The sequence below is a fragment of the Protopterus annectens genome, chromosome 3.part1, assembly GCF_019279795.1.
Source record: "Protopterus annectens isolate FY-2018-M chromosome 3.part1, PAN1.0, whole genome shotgun sequence".
Lineage (NCBI taxonomy): Eukaryota > Metazoa > Chordata > Ceratodontiformes > Protopteridae > Protopterus > Protopterus annectens.
In genome coordinates, this window is record NC_056732.1 from 442,602,615 (window position 1) to 442,625,189 (window position 22,575).

General features: G+C 44.1%; 1 protein-coding gene across 1 annotated transcript in view; it reads left to right on the plus strand.

The window, feature by feature from the left end:
• Positions 1-22,575, plus strand: part of KMT2C (lysine methyltransferase 2C) — a gene marked incomplete in the record, with an annotated part of 4,117,755 nt that overhangs the window by 2,223,040 nt on the left and 1,872,140 nt on the right. Inside the window, 1 exon segment of the mRNA XM_044066891.1 lies at positions 9,379-9,507. Coding sequence (XP_043922826.1) covers positions 9,379-9,507 — 129 coding nt within the window.

Sequence of the window (22,575 nt, forward strand, 5' to 3'; positions counted from 1 at the left end):
TCCTACAGGCATTAGAACTCACTCCACCAGGGCCACAGCCACCTCTGCAGCCTTCCTCAGAGGAGTTCCTACCAAGGATATCTTGGAAGCAGCCACTTGGAGTTCTGTGCATACCTTCTCCAAACACTACAACCTACCATTATACTCCAAATCTAGAGCAGGCTTTGCCACTGCAGTCTTGCAGGGCATTTTGGCTCCTCCTAGTTCCACCTAGTGCCTACCACCCCTTTCCTAGCTTTGGGATTCTACCCATCTGTTATGACTGCAGCTGTATGCACGATGAACATAGTACAGTTTTGTACCTACCATAAATGTAGATGTTCGAGTGCTAATACAGCTGCAGTCCAGGTTTCCCTCCCTCCTTCCCCTCTAGGGGTATTCTTTTATGGTGTATTTGCTTGCAACTACTGTTTTTTTTATTGTATTGCATTGCATTACTTCATTATTTTATGTATTGCCTTCCTTCTGGGGGCACCTGACATCTGGGGCAAGAAAAACTGAAGAACATGGCGTCGGCTGGTTCTTTTATACCCCTGTCGCACTGACATCAGGGAAGAAGCGACGACAACCGACGCCGGACCTAGACTTTGGAATTCGGCCGACCGAGGACCCGCCTGACGGCAGGAGAACCCATCTGTTATGACTGCAGATGTATTAGCACTCGAACATCTACATTTATGGTAGGTACAAAACTGTACTTTTTCTTTTCCAGAGTAGGAAGACCTTTTCACACTTTGATGCACACTGCCAGTTTTGGTTTTAACTGAAGCAAGTACCTGAGTTTATAAAGAATGATCAGCTTTTTGTGCCTTGTCACTCCATGAAGGGAAAGGCTAGCAATTTCAAAACAAATCCTTTCCAAATCATTTGTCAGCTCATTTTTTTCTTGGGTAGCTTGCCACTCATTTGAAAATATTGCTGTCAGAGGGCATTGCTGAAAGGGCATAGCTGTTTCTATTGCTTGCTGTGAGTGTCTCAACTGTCACATCTGCATTGTAGTTGCTTGTTCATTCCATACCTTCACAAAGCATTTTTGGTTCACCTGTGACTCCAGAAGTCAGGCTTCCTATAATCACACTTACTTTGCATTGTCGCCTCACAGTAAGACGCTGTCCGGTTCGATTCTCAGATAGAGCGTCTTCTGCTTGGAGACGTGCGTGAATGGGCGTACCTTCGTTGAAGGTTGTGCGTCAGGGCTGGTAACTCGGCACGTAAAAATCAACTACCAATCATTAGCGGACCGGAGTTCCGCTGTGGCGACCCGTAATCGGGAAAAGCCGAAAGACACAACAACAACAACTTTACTTTAAGATTTAGCCTCTTAGCCGTCTATCCCTTGATCCTTGGCTCTTTATCATCTCTGGTAGTTTACTAGTTTGGACTCATACCATTTAAATGACCTGTCAAGGGATCCACCTCATAGATCAGCTGATATGGTAAAAATAAATCTAGCACATTTATTAATAGAGGGCCCTTATCGATGGGCCTCATCTTTCACATAACCTTCTGTCATATTCTGTACAGTTGTGGGCAAAATGTCATGCTATGGATGTTGCTTTTGTGTCAGTGTATGATATCATGTCGTGCAATGATGCTGAGCATGCATGCTCTATTTGGAGTTTTTTTTATTTTTATAAAAATGGGCTGCGGTTGTTGATGTTAAAAACATTCTTTGGACCCATTAAAATTGGGTACTTTAGATATAATTTAGTGTAGTAAGAATGTGTCTTTTTTTGTGGGGGGGGGGGTCCATGCATATTTTATATTGCTGCAAAACCCCTTCTTGTATTAATTAAACATTTGAGGTCCATAATAGTATCAGTAGACCTAGAGAGAGGGGCTGTTGCAGCACTTCAGATACCAACCCACCAACCCACCATTTCCAAATTGGGTTTATAAACTACTTACAGCCCATCTGGTGTAACTTATGATCTGAAGTAGGATGTTCATTTGTCAGCAACCTGTGGGTTACGGATCCGATATTGGATCCGAGCCGGCAACTTGTTTCAAGTTAATGGATCCGAGCTCCTAGCTCCTCCCTTCACCCATAATCCCCTGTTAACCCTCCATGACCTCGGATCTAGTTTGCCGTGCTTGTGGATGGCTGGATCCTTTTGAGCTCGTCAGCTAAGTGGAATATTTACTATTTCTATCTGTACTTTCTTGTCAGAAATTGCTTCTTTAGTTAAAATTAATTGAGTAAAAGTGTGTAAGTGTTAGGCTCCTTATTTTTTGATCTTTTATTAGTTACCCTCCCTTCGCTGGTCGTTAGTGCGTGAGTGTGTATTGCATTTCTTTTGGGGCCTGTGTGTGTGTAGTTGTTTTTCCTTTTCTTTTTAAAAAAAAAAAAAAAAAAAAAAAAAAGGAATGGCTGAGGCCCCAAAAGCCATATTTTCCAAATGTACCGAGTGTGGCCATAAGCTCTCCCCGGCTGATGGCCACACTCGGTGCGTTCGGTGCCTTGGGGTTGAACACCTTACCTCGGGCTGTACCATCTGTGCAGCGTTCAACCCCAGGGCACTGAAAGAGCGGAGGTCGAAGCTGGTCCTGGCGGGACTTTTACCCTCTGACTCTGCTTCGGCCTCCGCTACCTCTGCTGCCCCCGTGGCTCCACCACAGCCTGTGGTCGCTGCCACTCCTGCCCCCCTGCCTCCGTCTGAGACTCAAACTCCCGCTAAAGTGTCGGAGGACAGGGAGGCCAGGAGGGAGAAGCGGAGGAAGAAGCACCACAAGCGGCGGGCCGAGACCTCCGTTTCGGCCCCGCCAGCTAAGCGGGCTTCTCCCTCCACTGCTTCTAGGTCTCCTCCTCCTCAGCTCCAATCCCCTTGTTTCTCCCCGGGGCCCGAGGAGGAGGAGACCCGATCTCCGTCGAGGTCATCGAGGCGGCATTCCAGGCCTGCCTTGGTGGCCTCTTCGAGATCTACTTTCAGTTTATCCAATGCAGACTTGGACCGGATGATGCGAAGATTCATCCAGGCCCAGCTGCAGATGGGAGTGCTCTTGCCTCCCCCCCTCAGGGGGGGAGCTCGACACCCTTTTTCCACCCAATTGCTCCTTCTCCGACCCGCTATCCGGGTTCGGAGCGTTCGGAGCCGAGCAGCGTTGGAGCCGGGGGTGGGTCGGCACCGACAGTATTTGGTACTTCGGATCCGACCCTGCCCTCGAGCCTGTTGGATCCGACCTCTCGGAGCCGTGGTCCGAGCTTTGGATGCGGGGGATTCAGTGTGCCTTCGGCTCCGTCCAGGTCAGAGCACACTGGTCCCTCGGATCCGACAGTCTCGGCACCGGCTCCGATCCCTTCATCGGATCCGAGTGGGAGCCGACTTTCGGATCCATTAGAGAGTGGCTCTCCCTCGGCCTTCGATGTTGTGGAGAGGGCTCTGTTGAGAGCATCCGGACCCCCGGTCCTTGCATCGGCTCCTACCTGCACTCCCTCTCTGCTGGGCCAGGCTTCCATCACCCGGCCAAAGGGACAGCCTGCGTCGATGTCACAGATGGTTCCATTGGAACAAGATGTTGCTGGCGAGGCCTCCTCGGACAGTCCCCCCGAGGAAGCTGCCCGCAAGCATAAGTGCAAAAGGAGGCACGTGGACTCCCCTGAGTCCTTAACCGAGGACATGGACTTGGAGGAAGGGGAAGGCTCCCCAAGATCGCCCCCTGAGGATGTCTCCTTTGGAGACATCATGGAGATGCTGAGAATCAGAGGTGGGTGGTCTGCCCCCAAGTCTTCCTCTGACGAGTCCGTGTTTCTGGAGGCATTCGAGGCAGGCCCGTCTACCTCTTGGGTGTCCCTTCCAGCCGACCCCCTGGTGGACCTCATTACCACCAGGGCGTGGAAGGATCCGGACACCGTGGAGCCAATACCGAAGCGCCCAGATAGGATTCTTAGCCCCCCTCAGACCGATCACATTGGAGTAAGGGGCCCCCTGTAGATGCCATGTTGACGGCGGCAGCCACAAAGAGGGAATTGGCTCAGGAGAGCCCCTCAGTCCATCCACCGAGCAAAGAGTCCCGTTTGATGGACCGCTTAGGGAAGTGAGTCTTTAGTTCAGCGACCTTCTCGGTAAGGTCTCTGAACTATATGGCACATGTCATCAGGATGCAGCGGGATCTTATCAAAGAATACGCTGCATCCCCCCCTGAGTCCATGTCGGAGGATGACAAACAATTGTACTCCACCCGAATGGCCACTCTGAGATCGATTTCAAACACCTCTATGTGGCTATTGTCCCATGCCACAGAGGGAGCCGCTAGGGCTAGCGGAGCAGGCCTAGTCATGAGACGTCAGGCCTGGCTCCGTCATTGCGATTTTTCGGAGCCCTTTAAAGCGTCCTTCGCGAACGCCCCTTTTGATGGTTCTGCCCTATTTGGCAAAACAGTTCGCGAGACACTTGTCCAGAGCGAGAAGGACGGGAAGACTTTGTCTGCCGTCGGAGTCCACTTCTCTGCTCCCCAGCGGTCCTTTTCGAGGAACCAAAAGGGTCAGAAGAAGATGTGGTTCCGAAAATCACAACATTCCCAACCAGCTCCGGACAACCAGTCATACCGTGGCAGAGGTGGACCAGGGAGGACGCCGCCCCAGGGGCAGAGGGGCTCCAAGAAACTTTGGATCCAGAGAACCTTTCTCTGAGCGGCCCGCGCAGAAGCCCTGAGGGGTTGCCCGGCTGCTCTACTCTGGAGGCAGTCGGGGGGCGCTTTTCGAAACACCTAGCGGCATGGGAGTCCATCACAACAGACCGCTGGGTGCTTCGCATCATATCCAGAGGGTACAAAATACCAATACTCCATGTCCCCAGATCCAAGAACCTCCCCGATGTACCACCCGATCAGAGGGAGGCCGCAGCTGCAGAAATTCAGCAGCTGCTAAGAAAAAGAGCCATCCAGCCCGTCCCCCAAGACCAGCTCGGATTAGGGTTCTACTCCAGGTTCTTTTTGGTGCCAAAAAAGACGGGGGACTTGAGACCTATCCTAGACCTTTCCCACTTGAACCTGTCAGTAACCAAGGAAAAATTCCGGATGGTCACTCTTCAATCTATCCTCCCCCTTTTGAGGGAAAATGATTGGATGTGCTCTATAGACCTCAAGGATGTGTACTACCACATTTTAATGGACAAACGATCCAGGAGGTTCCTTTGCTTCCGGCTGGGGGCCAGTCACTACCAGTTCAGGGTCCTTCCCTTTGGCCTCACCACAGCCCCCAGGGTGTTCACCAAGGTATTAGCAGTGATTGCGGCCCACCTGAGACTCCAGGGAATACAGGTCTTTCCGTACCTGGACGACTGGCTCCTGACCGCACCAACAAGGCATCTACTTTGCTCAGCCAGAGACTTCTTTCTCCATCTAGCCCCACAGCTAGGCATTACTATCAATGTCGGCAAATCTCTACTGGCTCCAACGCAGGTCATAGAATTCATAGGTGCCAGAATAGACACCAGAGATTTGCGAGCCTTCCTAACTTCTGAGAGAATCCAGAACTTACTTCATGTGCGGGCTATCCTCCATTCAGAGGCTTCACCAGCAGAATTGGTCCTGAGGGCACTAGGCTCCATGGCCGCAGCGATTACGCTCCTTCCATGCGCCCATTTGAACATGCGGGTACTGCAATGGACTCTGCTAGTGCAATGGTCCTTTCTATCCATTCCTCTCCACCATCCCATTGCTATCAGCAAGGCTTGCAGGAGGGCGCTACTATGGTGGCTCCAAGCCTCGAACTTCCATACGGGCCATCCCTTCTGCACCTCTCCCCCTCTCGCCACGGTGACCACGGACGCTTCCCGCCTCGGGTTGGGGGTCATTATTCAGGCAGGACAGTCCAAGGCACATGGAACGATACAGAGACCTCCCTGCATATCAACGTTCTGGAGATGAGAGCGGTGCTGTTGGCGTTGCAAGCACTTCAGGGCTTCCTCCCCACAGGAACGATTGCAATTCAGTCAGACAACATGTCGGTGGTCTGGTATATCAACAAACAGGGGGGAACCAGATCTTACCCCCTATGCCGCGAAGCCATGAGAGTGTGGGAATGGGCGATCTCCACCAACCGCTTTCTGATTGCAACGCACATTCCGGGGAGGACCAACATCCTAGCGGACAAGCTCAGCCGCACCCTTCTTACCCCGTACGAGTGGTCTCTCAATCCTCTAGTAGCGAAGCAGATATTCGCAACATGGGGGCGACCCTGCTGCGATCTTTTTGCATCTCCATCAAACACCAAATGCGACAATTTCTTCGCTCTAATCCCCCCTCCAGGGCTCTGGTGCATGCTTGGCCACCCGGTATACTCTATGCCTATCCTCCTCTACCACTAATAATACAACTCTTACAGAAAGCCTGCGGTTGGGGAGCAAGATGATTCTCATTGCCCCATTCTGGCCTCGGCAAATTTGGTTCCCTTACCTGTGGTCTCACCTTGTGAATCACCCTTGGATTCTAGATCCCGTTCCGGATCTCATCTCCCATCTGTCGAACTTACCAACTCCAAACCTGGACAATCTGAAACTGACAGCTTGGTTGCTCCAGTTCCACTCCTAGTTAGGACTCCCGGTATCTCTTCACCAGTCAAAGCCATCCTCGTGGCAGCGCATAAGCCATCCACCAGGAAAGTGTACCACAGTAAATGGAAACGTTTTTCCATCTGGGCGGAGCATCACGATCTAGATCCCTTTACGGCTCCTCTTCCATCCATATTAGACTTCCTAACTGAACTCTTTCAGGAAGGCGCTAGTTGTTCAACTGTCAAAGTGCAATTGGCAGCCATATCACTTTACCATGTGGGACATGATACAGGGCCCTTGATGTCGGGCAACTTGTGTAAAACCTTTCTCAAGGGCACCTTTTTACTTAGACCCCCTGTAAAGGAAGCCGTACCTCCCAGGGATCTTACATTAGTTCTTCAAGCCTTGGCTGCTCCACCCTTTGAACCCGCTGCTTCAGTAGATCTCAAATTCTTGTCATGGAAAACAGCATTTCTTGTAGCCATCACTTCAGCGAAAAGAGTGTCGGAGCTTCAGGCTCTCTCTGTGAAGCCTCCTTACCTGATCTTTCACCCAGATAGAGTGTACCTCAGGATCAATCCCTCCTTTCTTCCCAAGATAGCATCAGAAACCAACATAAATCAATCCATAAATTTACCGGTTTTCTTCCCTAAATATCAGAATAAGGGAGAGTACAAGCTGCACTCATTAGATGTTCATAGGCAGCTTCGTTTTTATACTCATAGGACAGCTGGCCATAGACAATCCGACCAGCTGTTCGTTTCCTTTGCCAAATTTAACTTGGGGAAAGCTCTCTCTAAAGTATCTTTATCTCGCTGGATTTCCCAATGTATCCTACTGGCGTATCAAGCCTCGGGTAGACCTGCACCAGAAGGAGTTCGTGCTCATTCCACCCGCTCCATTTCTACCTCTGCGGCCTTCAAGTCTAGAGTTCCATTGGATGATATTTGTTCTGCAGCCACTTGGGCCTCATCTCATACCTTTATTAACCACTACAAGCTAGACGTGCTTTCTAGAGGGAGAGCATCCTTTGGCTCTGTGGTGCTTCGTAATATCCTTCCATGATGGCCACTCAAGGTGCAGGTAGCTGGGGACTCTGTCCCACAGATTGCTGACAAATGAACATCCTACTTCAGATTTAGAAGTTATGTACTCACCATAACGTTCCATCTGAGTAGGTAGTTCATTTGTCTGCAACCATCCCCCCCTCCTTCCCCCTGACCTTCTTCGGATCTACTAGTTGTTAGATATCCTTTGTTGGATATATTTTGAGGGGCAAACTCGATCTGAGGTCATGGAGGGTTAGCAGGGGATTATGGGTGAAGGGAGGAGCTAGGAGCTCGGATCCATTAGCTTGAAACAAGTAGCCGGCTCGGATCCGATATCGGATCCGTAACCCACAGGTTGCAGACAAATGAACTACCTACTCAGATGGAACGTTATGGTGAGTACATAACTTCTAATTATGCATACCATCTTAGGCCTTCCCTGAAAATAATGGGACTAACCTGGTCCACAAAATATAAATAAATATGTGCTTCCTCTGTTAATTGTTGGTTATTGATCTTAAGCTTAACATTGTTTCTTTTCTAGAAAATTTGAAGGTGATATAGCATTTAATTTTAGTGGGATATTGACTGACTGGTTTTGACAAGGCAGTACCAAGAGTCAGGTGCTGTTGCAACTGAGGGTAACCTTCAGTTTCTAGAAAAACAAATCCAGGTAATATATGATGCCTGTGAACTAAAGCCTGAATTCTTTACTGCTGAGGTTATGGTGCATACTTCATAAAGTTGTATTTTTTGTTGACCTTAGTTTGAAATGTTTAAACAAATGTTCATGTTTTTACATGTCATGCTAGAGGGGTGTAACCCAGTTCATTAAAAAGTGTTGTTAAGATTTATTCTTGGTTATAGCATGAAGCCTTAGCATTAAGATGCTGAATAAGTTATGACATAAAATACAGCCTTCTGCAAGACTCATCTGGTAACCATTGCCTAGTTAAATTAGTCATATCTAATGTCATTTTAATTTGTGTGGTTGACCCAGTTCTCAAGGCTTAAGTCATACTTGGAAGTTATTGTTTGTGTATGTGTAGTTTGCATCTGCATGCAAATATGTAGTGTATTTGTGTACGTATATGTATGCAACTATGTATCAATATGTTTTAAAACATGTCTTCATGTATATGGTTTTATCAATTGATGATGGTAGTGTTATATTCAGACAGTGCAAGTAAACCTTGAAAAACGACCAACCTGCTGCTCGTGGTAATATATTTAACTGTAATGTAAAACCAACACAAAAAAAAATTAAGAAATCCAAGCTGATTTAGTGCTTTCGACGCTTTTACATCCAGGACTTCATCAGAATTGTACTTGGTAATAGCAGTCTTTAATCTAAATACCAATCAATCCACCCCCTAAGTAAATTGCTTTGTAAAATTTAAAAGTACAGACATAGTGAACCATATTATGTAAACAACTAGATAAAAAGATAAATATACAAAGGTAATTGTTAAAATCCCTAGAAAGACTGCATGTAACTTTTGGTGTTTAAATATTCATAGCACATTTTTTTAACTGTGGTAATAGATATAAAATCATTTAGTCCTGGTAGGGCTGTTCCATCCATTCAAAACTGCCAAATCATTTCCCTGTGAAGCAAATTATTTATATGACAGTACAAGTGTTTTACTGGGTTCCTAGCAGCCAGAGGCCTAGATCTATTGTTACATTTTGTATAGTCTTAGCTTTCATAAAATGTAATTTCAGGTATGGTTTTATGTCACTATAATTTAAATAATTTTTAAGTAAGCTGTTGCATGTGGTGCAAACTGCTTAATTTTTTTTAAATTATGTATTCTGCTTTAAATGTTTTCCAGAAGGTGACCTTATGGATGGTGATGGAAAATCTGATTCTAGTCTAGAACGGGAGGCCCCAGAAGCTGAATCTAAAAGAGATGAAGGAACTAATGAGATAAAAAAGAGGAAAAGAAAACCTTATCGACCTGGTAAGTTTGTTTGCAGCCAATTTCTAATTTGTTTACAGTTTCAGAAACCTGACATATAAAAAGCTAGGAAGTCAGAGTCTTCCATCTGTCAGTGTTTCATCTGATGTCTTTTTATCCATTCCTCAACTGATGGGTCTCTGAGCTGTCTTCGGCCACTTGATAGACTTTAGGTTCCTTAGCTTGGGCACCTCCAATTATCCATAACCCCCCCCCCCCCCCATCTACCCCTGAGACACCTCAGATCTCGCTTGCTGCTTCAGCAATAAGATGTGGTTACTGTTAGCTTGGGCAGGCTAATTTAGGTAAGTGCATTTTTTGTGATTTTTCTCTACAGTTTTCTGTACCTCTTCCTTTCCATAGGATAATCCTTTTCTATTCCTTATTTGTAAAAATATACATACACACACCTGTGTGTCTGTGTGTGTGTGTGTATATATATATATATATATATATATATATATATATATATATATATATATATATAATGTTTTTTTTACATTTACAAGTCTCTTCTTTTAGGAATTAGCATTTGGATCTTATCCCCATGCATTTATTGTGGCTACCCCTATGGTAAAACTTACTATTATCTTTGTTGTATTTTGTTTCCCTTACGTATAATTAAATGTCCTACCTTATCACTATTACAGTATTCCTTACACTAGGGATCCCCTTCCAGTGGTGGCCCAACGTCAGACCAGTATACCAAAGCCTTTAGGTAGTAATAAGTATGCCAGATGCAACTCTTATACTCCCTGTGCAGAATTTTTTTGCCGCTAGTCCGGATACCATCTTGGATAGTCGGTCTGAATCCTTGTTCTCTTGCTGGTTACCAAGCTGCTTTTCAGATAAGTGCCCAGTTGGGGTCTTTCTTTTTATCTATTTTTTTATTGTTTGGTTGCTGGTTTCATGTCATCCAGAAAGGGGAAATGCCAGTGCAGGAGACAGATTCCCCATAAGGATCAATACAAGCAGTGTTTGTTTTGCTTAGGTGCTTCCCACAACCATATGTCTTGCAGCATTTGTCAAACATTTGTTCCGAAAACCTTGCATAGCCGGCTCTCTTCTGTAGCAATTTGTTTAGAAAACAAACTTCTTAAGTTGTTGACTAGCGATACTGTGGAGGAATCTTCCCAGCCTGGGGTTCAGCCATCCGTGTAGATGAAGATGAAGAAAGCAGGGTCGGATTCTTCTGCTGTGTACTGCCTCCACTGGACGTGTCTCTTGAGGTTAGTGAAAGCTCGGAGGACTGCCCGGTATTTCATGCAGATTCCTCTGCTGCAACTGTTTTGGAAGCCAGCATGGATCCAGCTTCTCACACATGCATGGAGGCCTTGCAGATGCCCGCATCGGATGTTCAGAGGGAACTGTGGCTTTTTATTTCTGAAGGGCCTAAGGGTTTTCTTCAGATTCTGGTAAGAGAAGAGATATCTACTATGCAGATAGAGTGCTGTCAGGGGTTACAATCACCTAAGATCATTAGGGCTGATGTGCCCTTGAAAAAGAACCAGAAAACTAACCAACTTTCTCCTGCTCCTAAACATCCTCAGAGTGAATAGCAAAATTTCACTCAAGCTCTGATTACTAACCTTATGGCTTTGAAATTTCCTCAGGGGGTCTCTGTTCCTGCACCCCCTTGGTCTTCTACCCCTTGTAAGAGGCCTAGGGAGCAGGTTTCATCAGATGAAGATGTGGATTCTGATGAAAAATCCTTGAACTATTCTTCACAGATTTTTTCTCCCTTGGACTATGGCTCTGAGGAGGAGGAATCTATTAGTCCTGACTTTCCTTTTGAGAAGATTTCATTTGGTGACGCAATTTTCCAAATGATGGAGTTTAAGTGAGATTGTGCTAAGGTCTCTGATGTTCAGGAGAGGTACTATGAGCCTCTTCAAGTGGAGACTCGTAGGCCCTCTGCTGTCCCTGCTGTTCTTGCTGCCATGTTAAATACTTTTTCCACGGCTTCTCAGCCTCCTGATTCCTTGCCCCCCTGCTCCTAAAAAAGTGATAGCTTTTGTAAGGTGCCTGAGGATTGCAGATTCCTTTATAGGTGCCCATCTGTTGATCCTTCTGTGATGTCTGTTGCATCTGATAAGCCATCTAAACTTTTGCCTTCTCTCTGACAAGGACAGCAGAACTATGGAGAGGCTGGGTAAGAAAGTGTATACTACTTCTGCCTTGGCCTTGAGAGCTTTAAACTGCCAGACTCACATGGCTGTTTATGTTTTAGTTCTTCTGTCTCTGGCCTGTCGGGTTATTTTAGATCTTCACGACTTTAAGGTGAAGGCTTCTGCTCTGTCTTTATTGGGGATGACTTCTCAGGTTGCTCGTCATTATATTAAATGCAGCCGTGATGCAGCTGATACCATTTCTAGAGCTTCTGCTTTTGGTTCTGTGTTGAGGTATTCCTAGCTTTGACTGCAACCTTTGCCTGATGATATTAAGGCTAAGTTGGTGGATGTTCCTATAGATAACAAGGCTCTTGTTTGGGCAGCTGCTGAGTTGTACAAGTCCCTTCCAGGAAAATGGGTAAAGCTTTACAGGATTTGAAACATATTTTTGTTTCATCTGTTCCTAAGTTTCAAAGAAATTACCCTGATAAACCTGCCTTTGTCTGCAGACAGTCTCACCCTTCCCCAAAGGTAAAAAAGGTGGTACAAAGGACTCTTCCTGCTAAGTCTACTCAAGCTTCTTCAGCTCAGAAACCTCCTTTTCCTGACAAACCAGGCGCTATCTAACTGTCTTTCCCCCTCTCTTCTCAGTCACATTCCTCTCTGTGTTCCTCTTTCCCTGTCCCTCCCTATTTAGTTACAAATCATTCAGGATTCCTGGGTTCTTCCTGTTATCTGCCAAGGGTATTTTATGGTTTGGAAATTCCTTCTCCCCTTTTGGGCATTCCTTAGATTCATAAAATAAAACAAAATGTAAAGTAAACTGGCACCACAGCACTCGATACATAAACAGCAGGAAATTTATTAAAGTTGCTAGTACTAGACTTTCTCCAATATAGGGTTCTTCAGGCAAATAGTTGATTTAAAACATGATTTAAATACGAAAAGGGAAAGATTATGTGACCATGTCGTTAAAGAAGTAGCACATAAATAATTGCTTTACACATAATAGGAATACTAAATACAAAAATCTGCATATAACATGAATAAAAAAAATACTAAAACTTTTACAAACTCTTATATATATGTGTATCAGAATTATTTAATTTTATTTGTTTATCTTTCAAAACTGGCTTTAATGTCACCCTTTCATTGAGACCAGGTGGACAATGTGCTTTAAAACATATTATCCTCTTATTTTCAATAATTTCTATATGGTTCTTCAGGTCACCACTTCTTAATCTTTCCTGTATATTTTGTAAAATAAAAAAGCAAAATTTGTGAGATGTCTGTTTAATAAGTGTATATAACGCATTTGTGTCTAGCTGTCTTCTTATGTCAGACATATGCTCACAAATCCTCTATTGAAACTTTCTATTCATTTTACCTATTTAGAAAGCACTACAAATCAGGCATTTTGCCATGTATATTATGTTTTTAGTATTACATGTCCAATGGCATCTAAGATGGAATGGCTTTAGACTAACTGGATGCTTAAAAGTTGTTTCTGTGAAGACATACCTGCAGAACTGACAGTTGTTGCATTTTTAGGTTCCATACTTGGATATAGATACTGTGTTACTATATTTCTCCTGTTCCTTGTAACATAAGATATTATTTAAATTACTAGACTTTTTATACCCAAAAGTTAGCTTATCTAGTCTTGTGTCTTTAAAAGTAGGAATAATATTGTAACATGTACCAGTGTTTTTAAATAATATTCTGTATTTGATAAGTCTGAACATCGTAGGGTAAGACACACCTGAATAAAGCTCTATTTGTGTCCTTACTGCTATCATTATTACATGGTGATGTAATGTGATTATCATTCCTCAGCCTCCTCAGGATCAGCTGCATTTATTTTTCCAGAGGAGAGGTTTCTGTTCCTCAAAGGGGAAGGGGTTTTATTCCAGAATGTTTTTAGTCCCAAGAAAAGAAGGTACTTGGAGATAGATTCTGGATCTGTCTCAGCAAAACACCTTTTTGAAGGTTCGCTCTTTCCGGATGCCACCCCTTCAAGCTTCATTTCCTCTTATTCCTCAGGCTTTTCTGGTTTCCCTAGATATCAAAGATGCATATCTCCATATCCTAATTCATCCCCTTTTCAGGAAGTTTTTTTTTTTTTTTTTTTACGTTTCTGTGTTGCTTCTTTGCATTTTTAGTTCACTGCTTTGCCCTTTGGCCTCTCTGCTGCCCCAAGGGTCTTGAACAGATGCCTCACTCCTGTAATTGCTTTTTGCAGACAGAGGAGGAATATAGATCTTTCCTTATCTGGATGATCTGCTCATTCAGGCCTCTCCCCCAGAGACCTTACTTCAGCATCTTCACTTTGCTGTTTGTCTCCTGCAAAAAGCCTAGGGTTTACAGTGAATTTCCAAAAGTCTTTCCTGAATCCTTCCCAGAGTCATGCCTTTCTTGAGTGCAGACTCCAGACGGTTCCAATGCTGGCATCTCTGCCTCCTCCCATTGCAGCCAGGGTGTCTCTAAGAGGTCTGGGTTACATGGCTTCCACCTATGCTTCCTTGGCCAAGCTTCATATGAGAAAGCTCGAGTGTTTCCTAATTTCAGTCTGGCTTCAACATTCTCATCCTTTGGATTTTCCAGTTCCTCTTCTTCCCTGTCTCAAGATGGAACTTCAGTAGTGGATTCATCAGTTGTCCATCAGTCCTGGAGTTCCTTTTCAACCTCCAGTCCCCTCTCAGGAACTCTTCACAGATTCCTCAGACGTGGGACGGTGGGTCTCCTTCAGTTTTCTGAAAGTCCATGGCCTTTTTTTCTCTTCATCAAAAGAAGGACCATATCATCATCAAAGAAATAAGAGCCCTTCTCCTGGCTCTTCAAACTTTTCACTCTCTTTTCTTTTCAGGGCCCCTCAAAGTCTTCACAAGTGATACAACAGTGATGTGGTACATCAACAAGCAGAGTGGGACAGGATCCTATTTCCTATACAGAGTAGCTCTTCAAGTTTGAGATATAGCTGTCCAGTATCAGGTGACCCTTCAGGCAGTTTACTTTCCTTCAGTTCAGAACATTGTAGCAGATTCTCTTAGCAGGTCCATAACACAATCTCATGAGTGGATGCCTACCAGGGACATTTTCCACCAGTGGTGTACTCCTCAAATAGATCTTTTTACCTCCCCTCTGATCAGACAACTTCCTCTCATTTTGCACCAGACCCATGTCCTCTGGCTTGGAAGACAGACACCCTCTCTTTTTCTTGGCTGGGGGTGTTTATTTATGCCTTCCCTCTCCTTCCACTCATACTGAAGCCCCTGTTCAGGATAGAACAGGATGCTCCCAAAATCTTGATGGTGACTCCCTTTTGGCTCAGACAGCATTGGTCCTCTCTTCTGTATTTGGCCAAGGACAATCATTGCAAGTTACCTCACAGGGCAGATTTACTCACAAAAGACAAGAGATCTCTCATCTATCTTCACCTGTCCACTCTTGAACTGACATTGTGGGTGATAGGGTTTTGATTCCTTTTAGACTTTTTTTTCCTGAGGATGTGCTTTGGGTCCTGCAGGAGGCCAGAAAACCCACTACCAGAAAATCTCATTTGTCCAAATGGAAGAGATTTCCTGTCTGGTGTCTTCTTGTAACCTGGATCCACTTACTGTGAAAGTCCCTGTGGTTCTGTCTTATTTGTGTGAATTGTTCAATGCTGGGTTGCCTTATTCTTCTCTTAAAGCCCACCTGTCAGCTATTTCTGCTTGTCTGCCTTTGACTACCCCCTTTGGCTTCCAGATTTGAAATCAAACAACTTCTTAAAGTTGTCCTTCATATTAGGCCTCCCAGAAAACCCATTCATCCTTCTTGGGACCTAAATTTTGTTTTGGAAAAACTGACTATGGCTCCTTTTGAGCCTACAGATTCAGCATCTTTATAGTATTGTTCTTGGAAAACTGTTCTCCATTTGGCCCTTACCCCAGCCAGATGGGTGTTTGAGCTGTAAACCCATATGGCTATTCGTCCTTTTTGGGGTTTTTTTAATAAGGACAGGGTGTCCCTTCATACTAATCATTCTTTTATGCTCAAGGTGGTTAATGAGCTGTCTCTTATTCAGTCTATTCTTTTGCCCACCTTTTCCCTTCTCCCACAGTCTGCTATTGAGAAGGATCTTCACACCTTGGATTTGCATAGACAACTCTGATATTATTTGGATAAAACCAAAAACATTCATAAATCTGAGCAGGTTTTTGTTTCCTTTTATCCTAGATGTTTAGGCTTGGCTTTTTTAACGCAAACTATTTCTTCCTGGATATCTAAATCTATTTCCATTTGTTGCTCGTTTCATGGGAAAAGCCTTCCCTTTTCAGTTAAAGCTCATTCTACCAGAGCTGTGGCTTTTGTTGCTTTTTTCAGGGGCTTGGATATGTATTTCTGACAGGTTGTGAGCATATTCTAAGCCTTGGTTTTTGCCTATATAGAAACTGATGCATTTCACACAGTGTAGCCACCACCGTAAAAATAGATTATCTGTTAATAATAAGATGTGTGAATTTAATATCTACATTTATAAAATCACAAAACTGACAGTTGTAGCATGGTTTAATACCACACAAACTATTTAATATTTTTGGGTGGCTGAAAATAAAATCTTTATAACATTTTTTTTTCTATTTTTCTTTTTCCTGTATGTAAAATTAGGTTGAATACCAATAATTTTAACTAAGCCTGTACAAGATCTAAATATCAACCAGTTATTTTCAATAATATTCCTAATCTGAGATGGTTTTCCATTAAATTTAATAATATAACCAAACTTGGTCGAATGTGAGCACCTATTAGAATTATCTACACGAGATCCTGACAAAAAATGGTTTACGAATGCTATTACATTCTAATAGTACAGAACCCATATTATTATTTAATATTTGATTATTGTACCCTGTGCTTACAAAGTCTTACATAATGTTAGATGTTCATCGTGTTACACTGCTGCAGTCATTACACTTGGGTTATCCTGCCGTCAGGCGGTCCTGCAGTCGGCTAGAGTTCCAAAGTCTTTGTCCGGCGTCGGTTGCTGTCGCTTCTTCCCTGATGTCAGTGCGCCAGGGGTATATAAGATGCATCCAACGCCATTTTCTCCAGTCTTTCTTGCCACGCAGTGCCCGAAACAGAAGCAGTTCGCAAGTGCCGGTCGCCCGACTCCTGAGATTTTGGAAGTCGAATTTCAGATCCAAAGTCTTCAATAAAGCTAAGTACCCCATTGGGGAAACTTTTATCTTGCCTCAGACCGATGTCAGAAAAAGTTAATAATTGTATTTCTTGTGGGAAGCAAATACCTCATAAGGACTTCCACTCTTACTGTATTCCATGCCTAGACCCTGGTCACGACGTCACTAGTTGTCGGTTTTGTGCTAGATTTAACAAACGCACTATAAAAAGACATTTTGATTTTGCTTTGCACTACTTTGGCCGAAGGTTCAATTATACTATGCTGTCGGATCAACCGACGACCTCAATACCGAAAAAACGCAAAGACAAGGATAAAGACAGGCATCCGAGGTCCAAAACCGATGACGAAACCTCTTCTAGGCCAGTCGCCGGTTCACCGGTTCTCAGTGAGGCGCTTTCGCAGCCCTTGACACCCGCTACCTCAGAGCCACAGGCCGCTTACGACTCCCACGTGGAGACAGCTAGGCCTCTGGAAACTCAAGGTATTGGGCCTATGGAAACTAATCCCTCAGATGGGTCTGGAGCCACTGAGCAGGCATCGGCTTCTGAGGGTGGTTTCAGACCTTCACAACTTACCATTAAAACAACAGCCAAAACAAAGGTACCATTAAAGACAAAGAAACAAGTACAGCATTCTCCTGGACAGTCCTCCATGCCTAAGAAACAGATGCTTAAAATGGCCGAAGACCTCATTACTCTAATCAGGGGTTCCCATCCCCCTCCTGAGAAAAGGCCTAGGCAGGATACAGACTATGATTCCTCTGATCAGGTTTCCATTTCCTCTGATTCCTCTTCAGACCAGGGATACTCTCTACCCTCTTATGAGGACTCTGATGCTGAAGAATCTATCCCTTCACCCTCTCCTCCTGAGGATTATTCTTTTGGGGAAACTTTACATACCATGAGGGAGCATTTCCATTGGGAAAGTCAGGATTACTCAGAATCCAAGAAAAGGCTCAGGGATTTCCTTTTATTGCCTCAGCACAGGCCCCTGGCTATTCCGCCTGTGCTAGATATTGTGGATGTTGTGTTCTCTGAATCCAGCTTATCTCCTGATTCTTTGCCCCCTGCTCCAGCCAAGCCAGATAGGTATTATAGAGTCCCTGACTCTCACAAGTTTCTTTACAAAAACCCTTCTGCTGATCCAGAAAATATTTCCCAGGATACAAAAGGGGTTAAGGCTTCCATTGCAAAAAATCCAGTACCCTCTGACAGAGATTCCAGAGCTTTGGATAGATGGGGGAAGAAAGTATACACTTCTGCAACTTTAGCAGTAAGAGCTTTAAATTGCCAGTTTCACATGATTAAGTACCAACAATATTTAATGGCTCAGTTAAAACAGAAAATGCTTGCAAGCTCCGAAGCTCCTGATTGCAAAGAAATGCAGGATTTATTGCATGCAGTTGAACAGGTGGGAAAACATACTCTGCGATGTGGTTTTGATTCTTTAGAGGCCTCTTGTAGAGCCGCAGTTACAGCTTCTGTGATTTGAAGATATGCTTGGTTAAAAGAACAGAGTTTACTTGATCATGTTAAGGCAAAGTTATTGGATGCTCCTTTACAGCATGATACCTTGTTTGGTGTTAAGGAAAATGGAGGATAAAGCTAAATCTATGCAAACAGTCAAGGATTTCTTACAGGTACAGCCACCTCGGTTTAGCAGAAATTGGCCAACAAAGAATTGGTCCTTTCCAGTGTCAGACAGGCCACAGAGAGGCAGATACAGACACACAAGAGGCAGATCTCAACCCCAAGGCTCAAACAGATGACGACAGTGGGGCACCTCAACCCCAAAAGGAGGTGAGGACAAGTCTCAACCTTACAGGAAACAGTCACAATGACTTTCCCCTTCGTATGCCAAGCACGTCCCTGTTGGAAGCCCCCTTAGGGGGAAAACTAGCACTTTTTTCTCAAAACTGGCAAACAATCACCCAAGACAAATGGGTTCTGAATATTGTGTCTCAAGGTTACAGGTTCCACTTTCATACTTTACCAAGGCTGAAAGGAATGCCAGACCTGCCACAAAATCAATGGGCAGAGGCTCAAAAACAAATTTCAGCCCTCATGGACATGAGAGCTATTCAAAAAGTACCACAACAGGAACAAGGATTTTACTCAAGACTCTTCCTGGTCCCCAGAAAGGACAAGGCCTGGAGGCCCATACTAGACCTTTAAATTCTGAATACTTACCTGGATATTCCGAAATTCAAAATGTTGACATTACAGCAGTTTCTACCCATGCTGGGCAAGAAGGCTTGGCTTGTTACTCTGGACCTCAAAGAGGCATACCTGCATGTCCCTATCAGACAAAATTTCAGAAGATACCTCAGATTCATAGCTGGTACAATGCACTGCCAATTCTCTGCACTGCCCTTTGGCTTATCTACTGCGCCCAGGGTCTTCACAAAGTGCCTGGCACCAGTAATTGCATTTTTCAGACAAAAAAGAATCCAAATATATCCATATCTGGATGACTGCCTCATTCAAGCAGAGACAAAGGAAATTCTTCTCCAGCATCTGGCATTTGTAAAAAGGTTGCTAATTTCTCTAGGGTACACAGTAAACGAAAATAAGTCAAAACTAGTGCCCTTGCAACAGATTATATTCCTGGGTGCCAGCTTAAATACAACGGCCCAGATGGCTTACCTCACGCCAGACAAACATGTTCAACTAACTCAATATTTTCAATTACTGGCAAAAAAGTCCCATCTCCCTGCAAGAAAAATTCTGCAGGCCCTGGGATTCATGGCATCCTGCATACTATTAATACCATATGCCAGACTACATATGAGGAAATTGCAGTGGTACCTAAAAAGTGTTTGGACTCATCACTCTCGCAGTTTAGAAGCAGTAATACCAATGATTCCCTGCCTACAACAGGAGTTTCAATGGTGGGCACAGGCATGTCACCTAAACAAGGGTCAGCCTTTTACCCAACCCACAGCCAGGCAAACTCTAACAACAGATGCCTCGGATTACGCCTGGGGAGCACACATGGCAGGAAAATGCATTCAGGGCAAGTGGACCACAGACCAAATGCATCTTCACATCAATCAAAAAGAGATGTTGGCTGTTCAAAATACCCTAACAGCTTTCAAGGACCTTCTGCATCCAGGACAATTATTACTAAAGACAGACAACACCACAGTAATGTGGTACATAAACAAGCAAGGGGACACTCATTCTTATCCCCTATGCAGGCAAGCCATGACCTTGTGGAACACAGCTCTAACGTATCAAGTTCACTTGCAAACACAATTCCTGCCAGGAAAGAAAAATACTCTGGCAGATGATCTAAGCAGAAATGTCATGGACCCTCACAAATGGAAATTGAATCCACAAATCTTCAGCATGGTAACGCAAAAATGGGGATGCCCAGACATAGATCTTTTTGCCTCCCCAAAGAATTGCCAACTACAAAAATTCTGCTTAAGGACTTATCACAAACAAGCATGGAAAGTGGATGCTATTTTATTCAGCTGGAAAAACCTAAAAGTTTATGCCTTCCCGCCACTGCCTCTCCTTTCAAAGGTACTCCTAAAAGCCAGACAAGAAAAACCACAGATGATCCTGATTGCTCCAGACTGGCCACGCCAGCACTGGTACCCTATCTTAGGGAACTTAGCTCAAGGCCCACCATGGATTTTGCCTCAAATTCCACACCTTCTGACTCAATAAAACAATCAGATCCTGCACGGTCAGCTCAAAACCCTAAACCTGGCTGCATGGCAGATACATTAGTCAAACAGGCAACACCTCTCGCTAAAGCTGTTATGGATGTCATTTTGGAGACCAGGAGGCCTAGCACGAGGAAAGCTTACTCAGAAAAATGGAAGAGATTCTGCGCCTGGAACCAGACTCAAAGCCTTGACCCTCTTGTTCCAAACATTCCTCAGATTTTACAATACTTAACTGAGATGCTGGACAGAGGCCTATCCTTCTCATCAATTAAGATCCACGCCTCTGCCATTTCAGCACATTACAACACAGATCCTCCCATCCCTTGCTAAAGCAGTACCTCAGAGGGGCTAAAAACATAAGACTGCCCTGGAGAGCACCAACACCAACTTGGGACCTCAATTTCGTTTTGGAAAAACTGACCCTACCACCTTTTGAGCCAGCCAATACAGCCGATCTAAAATTTTTATCATGGAAAACAGCTCTTCTCCTGGCAGTAACTTCAGCACGAAGAGTCTCAGAGCTTCAGGCATTAATGGCAGTGGAACCTTTTATAATTTTTCATCAGGACAGGGTTTCCTTAAGGACAAACCCTACCTTTATGCCAGAGGTGATATCTAGTGTGGCTCTTAACCAAACCATCCATTTGCCAACTTTTTATCCAAACCCCCAGAATAAAGATGAGAAACATCTGCATTGTTTGGACATACACAGGCAGCTACGCTTCTACTTAGACAAAACAAAAGCTTTCAGGAAAACTGAGCAACTGTTTGTAGCATATGCTGCAGGATCACAGGGCAAGGCTATCTCAAAGCAGACTATATCCAAATGGATAGGACACTGTATTCATTACTGCTACACACAGCATGAAAATCAGTCCCAAATAACATTAGGTCAGCAAGGCTATCTCAAAGCAGACTATATCCAAATGAATAGGACACTGTATTCGTTACTGCTACACACAGCATGGAAAATCAGTCCCAAATAAAATTAGGTCACATTCCACCAGGGCAACAGCCACTTCAGCAGCCTTTCTCAGAGGAGTACCTACCAAGGAAATTTTGGAGGCTGCAACTTGGAGTTCAGTGCACACCTTTACCAAGCATTACCACCTGCCTCTTTACTCTAAATCCAGAGCAGGATTTGCCACTGCAGTTCTGCAGGGCCTCATAGCCAATCCTAACTCTTTATAGACCAGCCACCCAACCTTAGCTTTGGGATTCTACCCAAGTGTAATGACTGCAGCAGTGTAACACAAACATAGTACAGTTTTGTACTTACTATAAATGTAGATGTTCGAGTGCTCACACTGCTGCAGTCCAGGTTATCCTCCCTCCATCCCCTCTGAATTAGCTGGACTTATCTACACCTTTCTATCCTATACAACCTTTGTGGTGTATTTGCTTGTAACTGAAGGTATTGTTTTTTTATTTTATATGTATATTTTTTTACTAGCAATATGTATTGCCTACCTACTTGGGGGCACCTGACATCTGGGGCAAGAAAACTGAAGAAAATGGCATCGGATGCATCTTATATACCCCTGGTGCACTGACGTCATGCAAGAAGCGACAGCAACTGACGCCGGACCAAGACTTTGGAACTCTGGCCGACTGCGGGACCACTTGACAGCAGGATAACCCAAGTGTAATGACTGCAGCAATGTGAACACTCGAACATCTACATTTATGGTAGGTATAAAACTGTACTTTTCTTCATGAAACCAGTCATCCAGTGTATTTAATATACTTGCTCTTAATAACTGACTTCTTAATATACTATGGTATGTGTATCTGGGATGCATACTTTGTGAAGGTAAATATGTGGTTGCTTGAGCTTCTTTTCTATGGGTAGTAGTATTTAATTTTCTATAATCAAATAATGTTAGTATTATTATTAGTTTTAGAGTATTTTGTCTCAAAAGTCAAGAGCTCTGTAGATTTCTGAAATGTATCTATAAAGTTTCTGAAAGATGTCATCATTCCAAATAAAAATGTCATCAACAAAACATTTGTAAAAGGCTATGTATTTGGGCAAAAATAGCTCCGTGTTGAATATATAACTAACTTCCCAATTTGAAAGAGCTAAATTAGCATAGGTA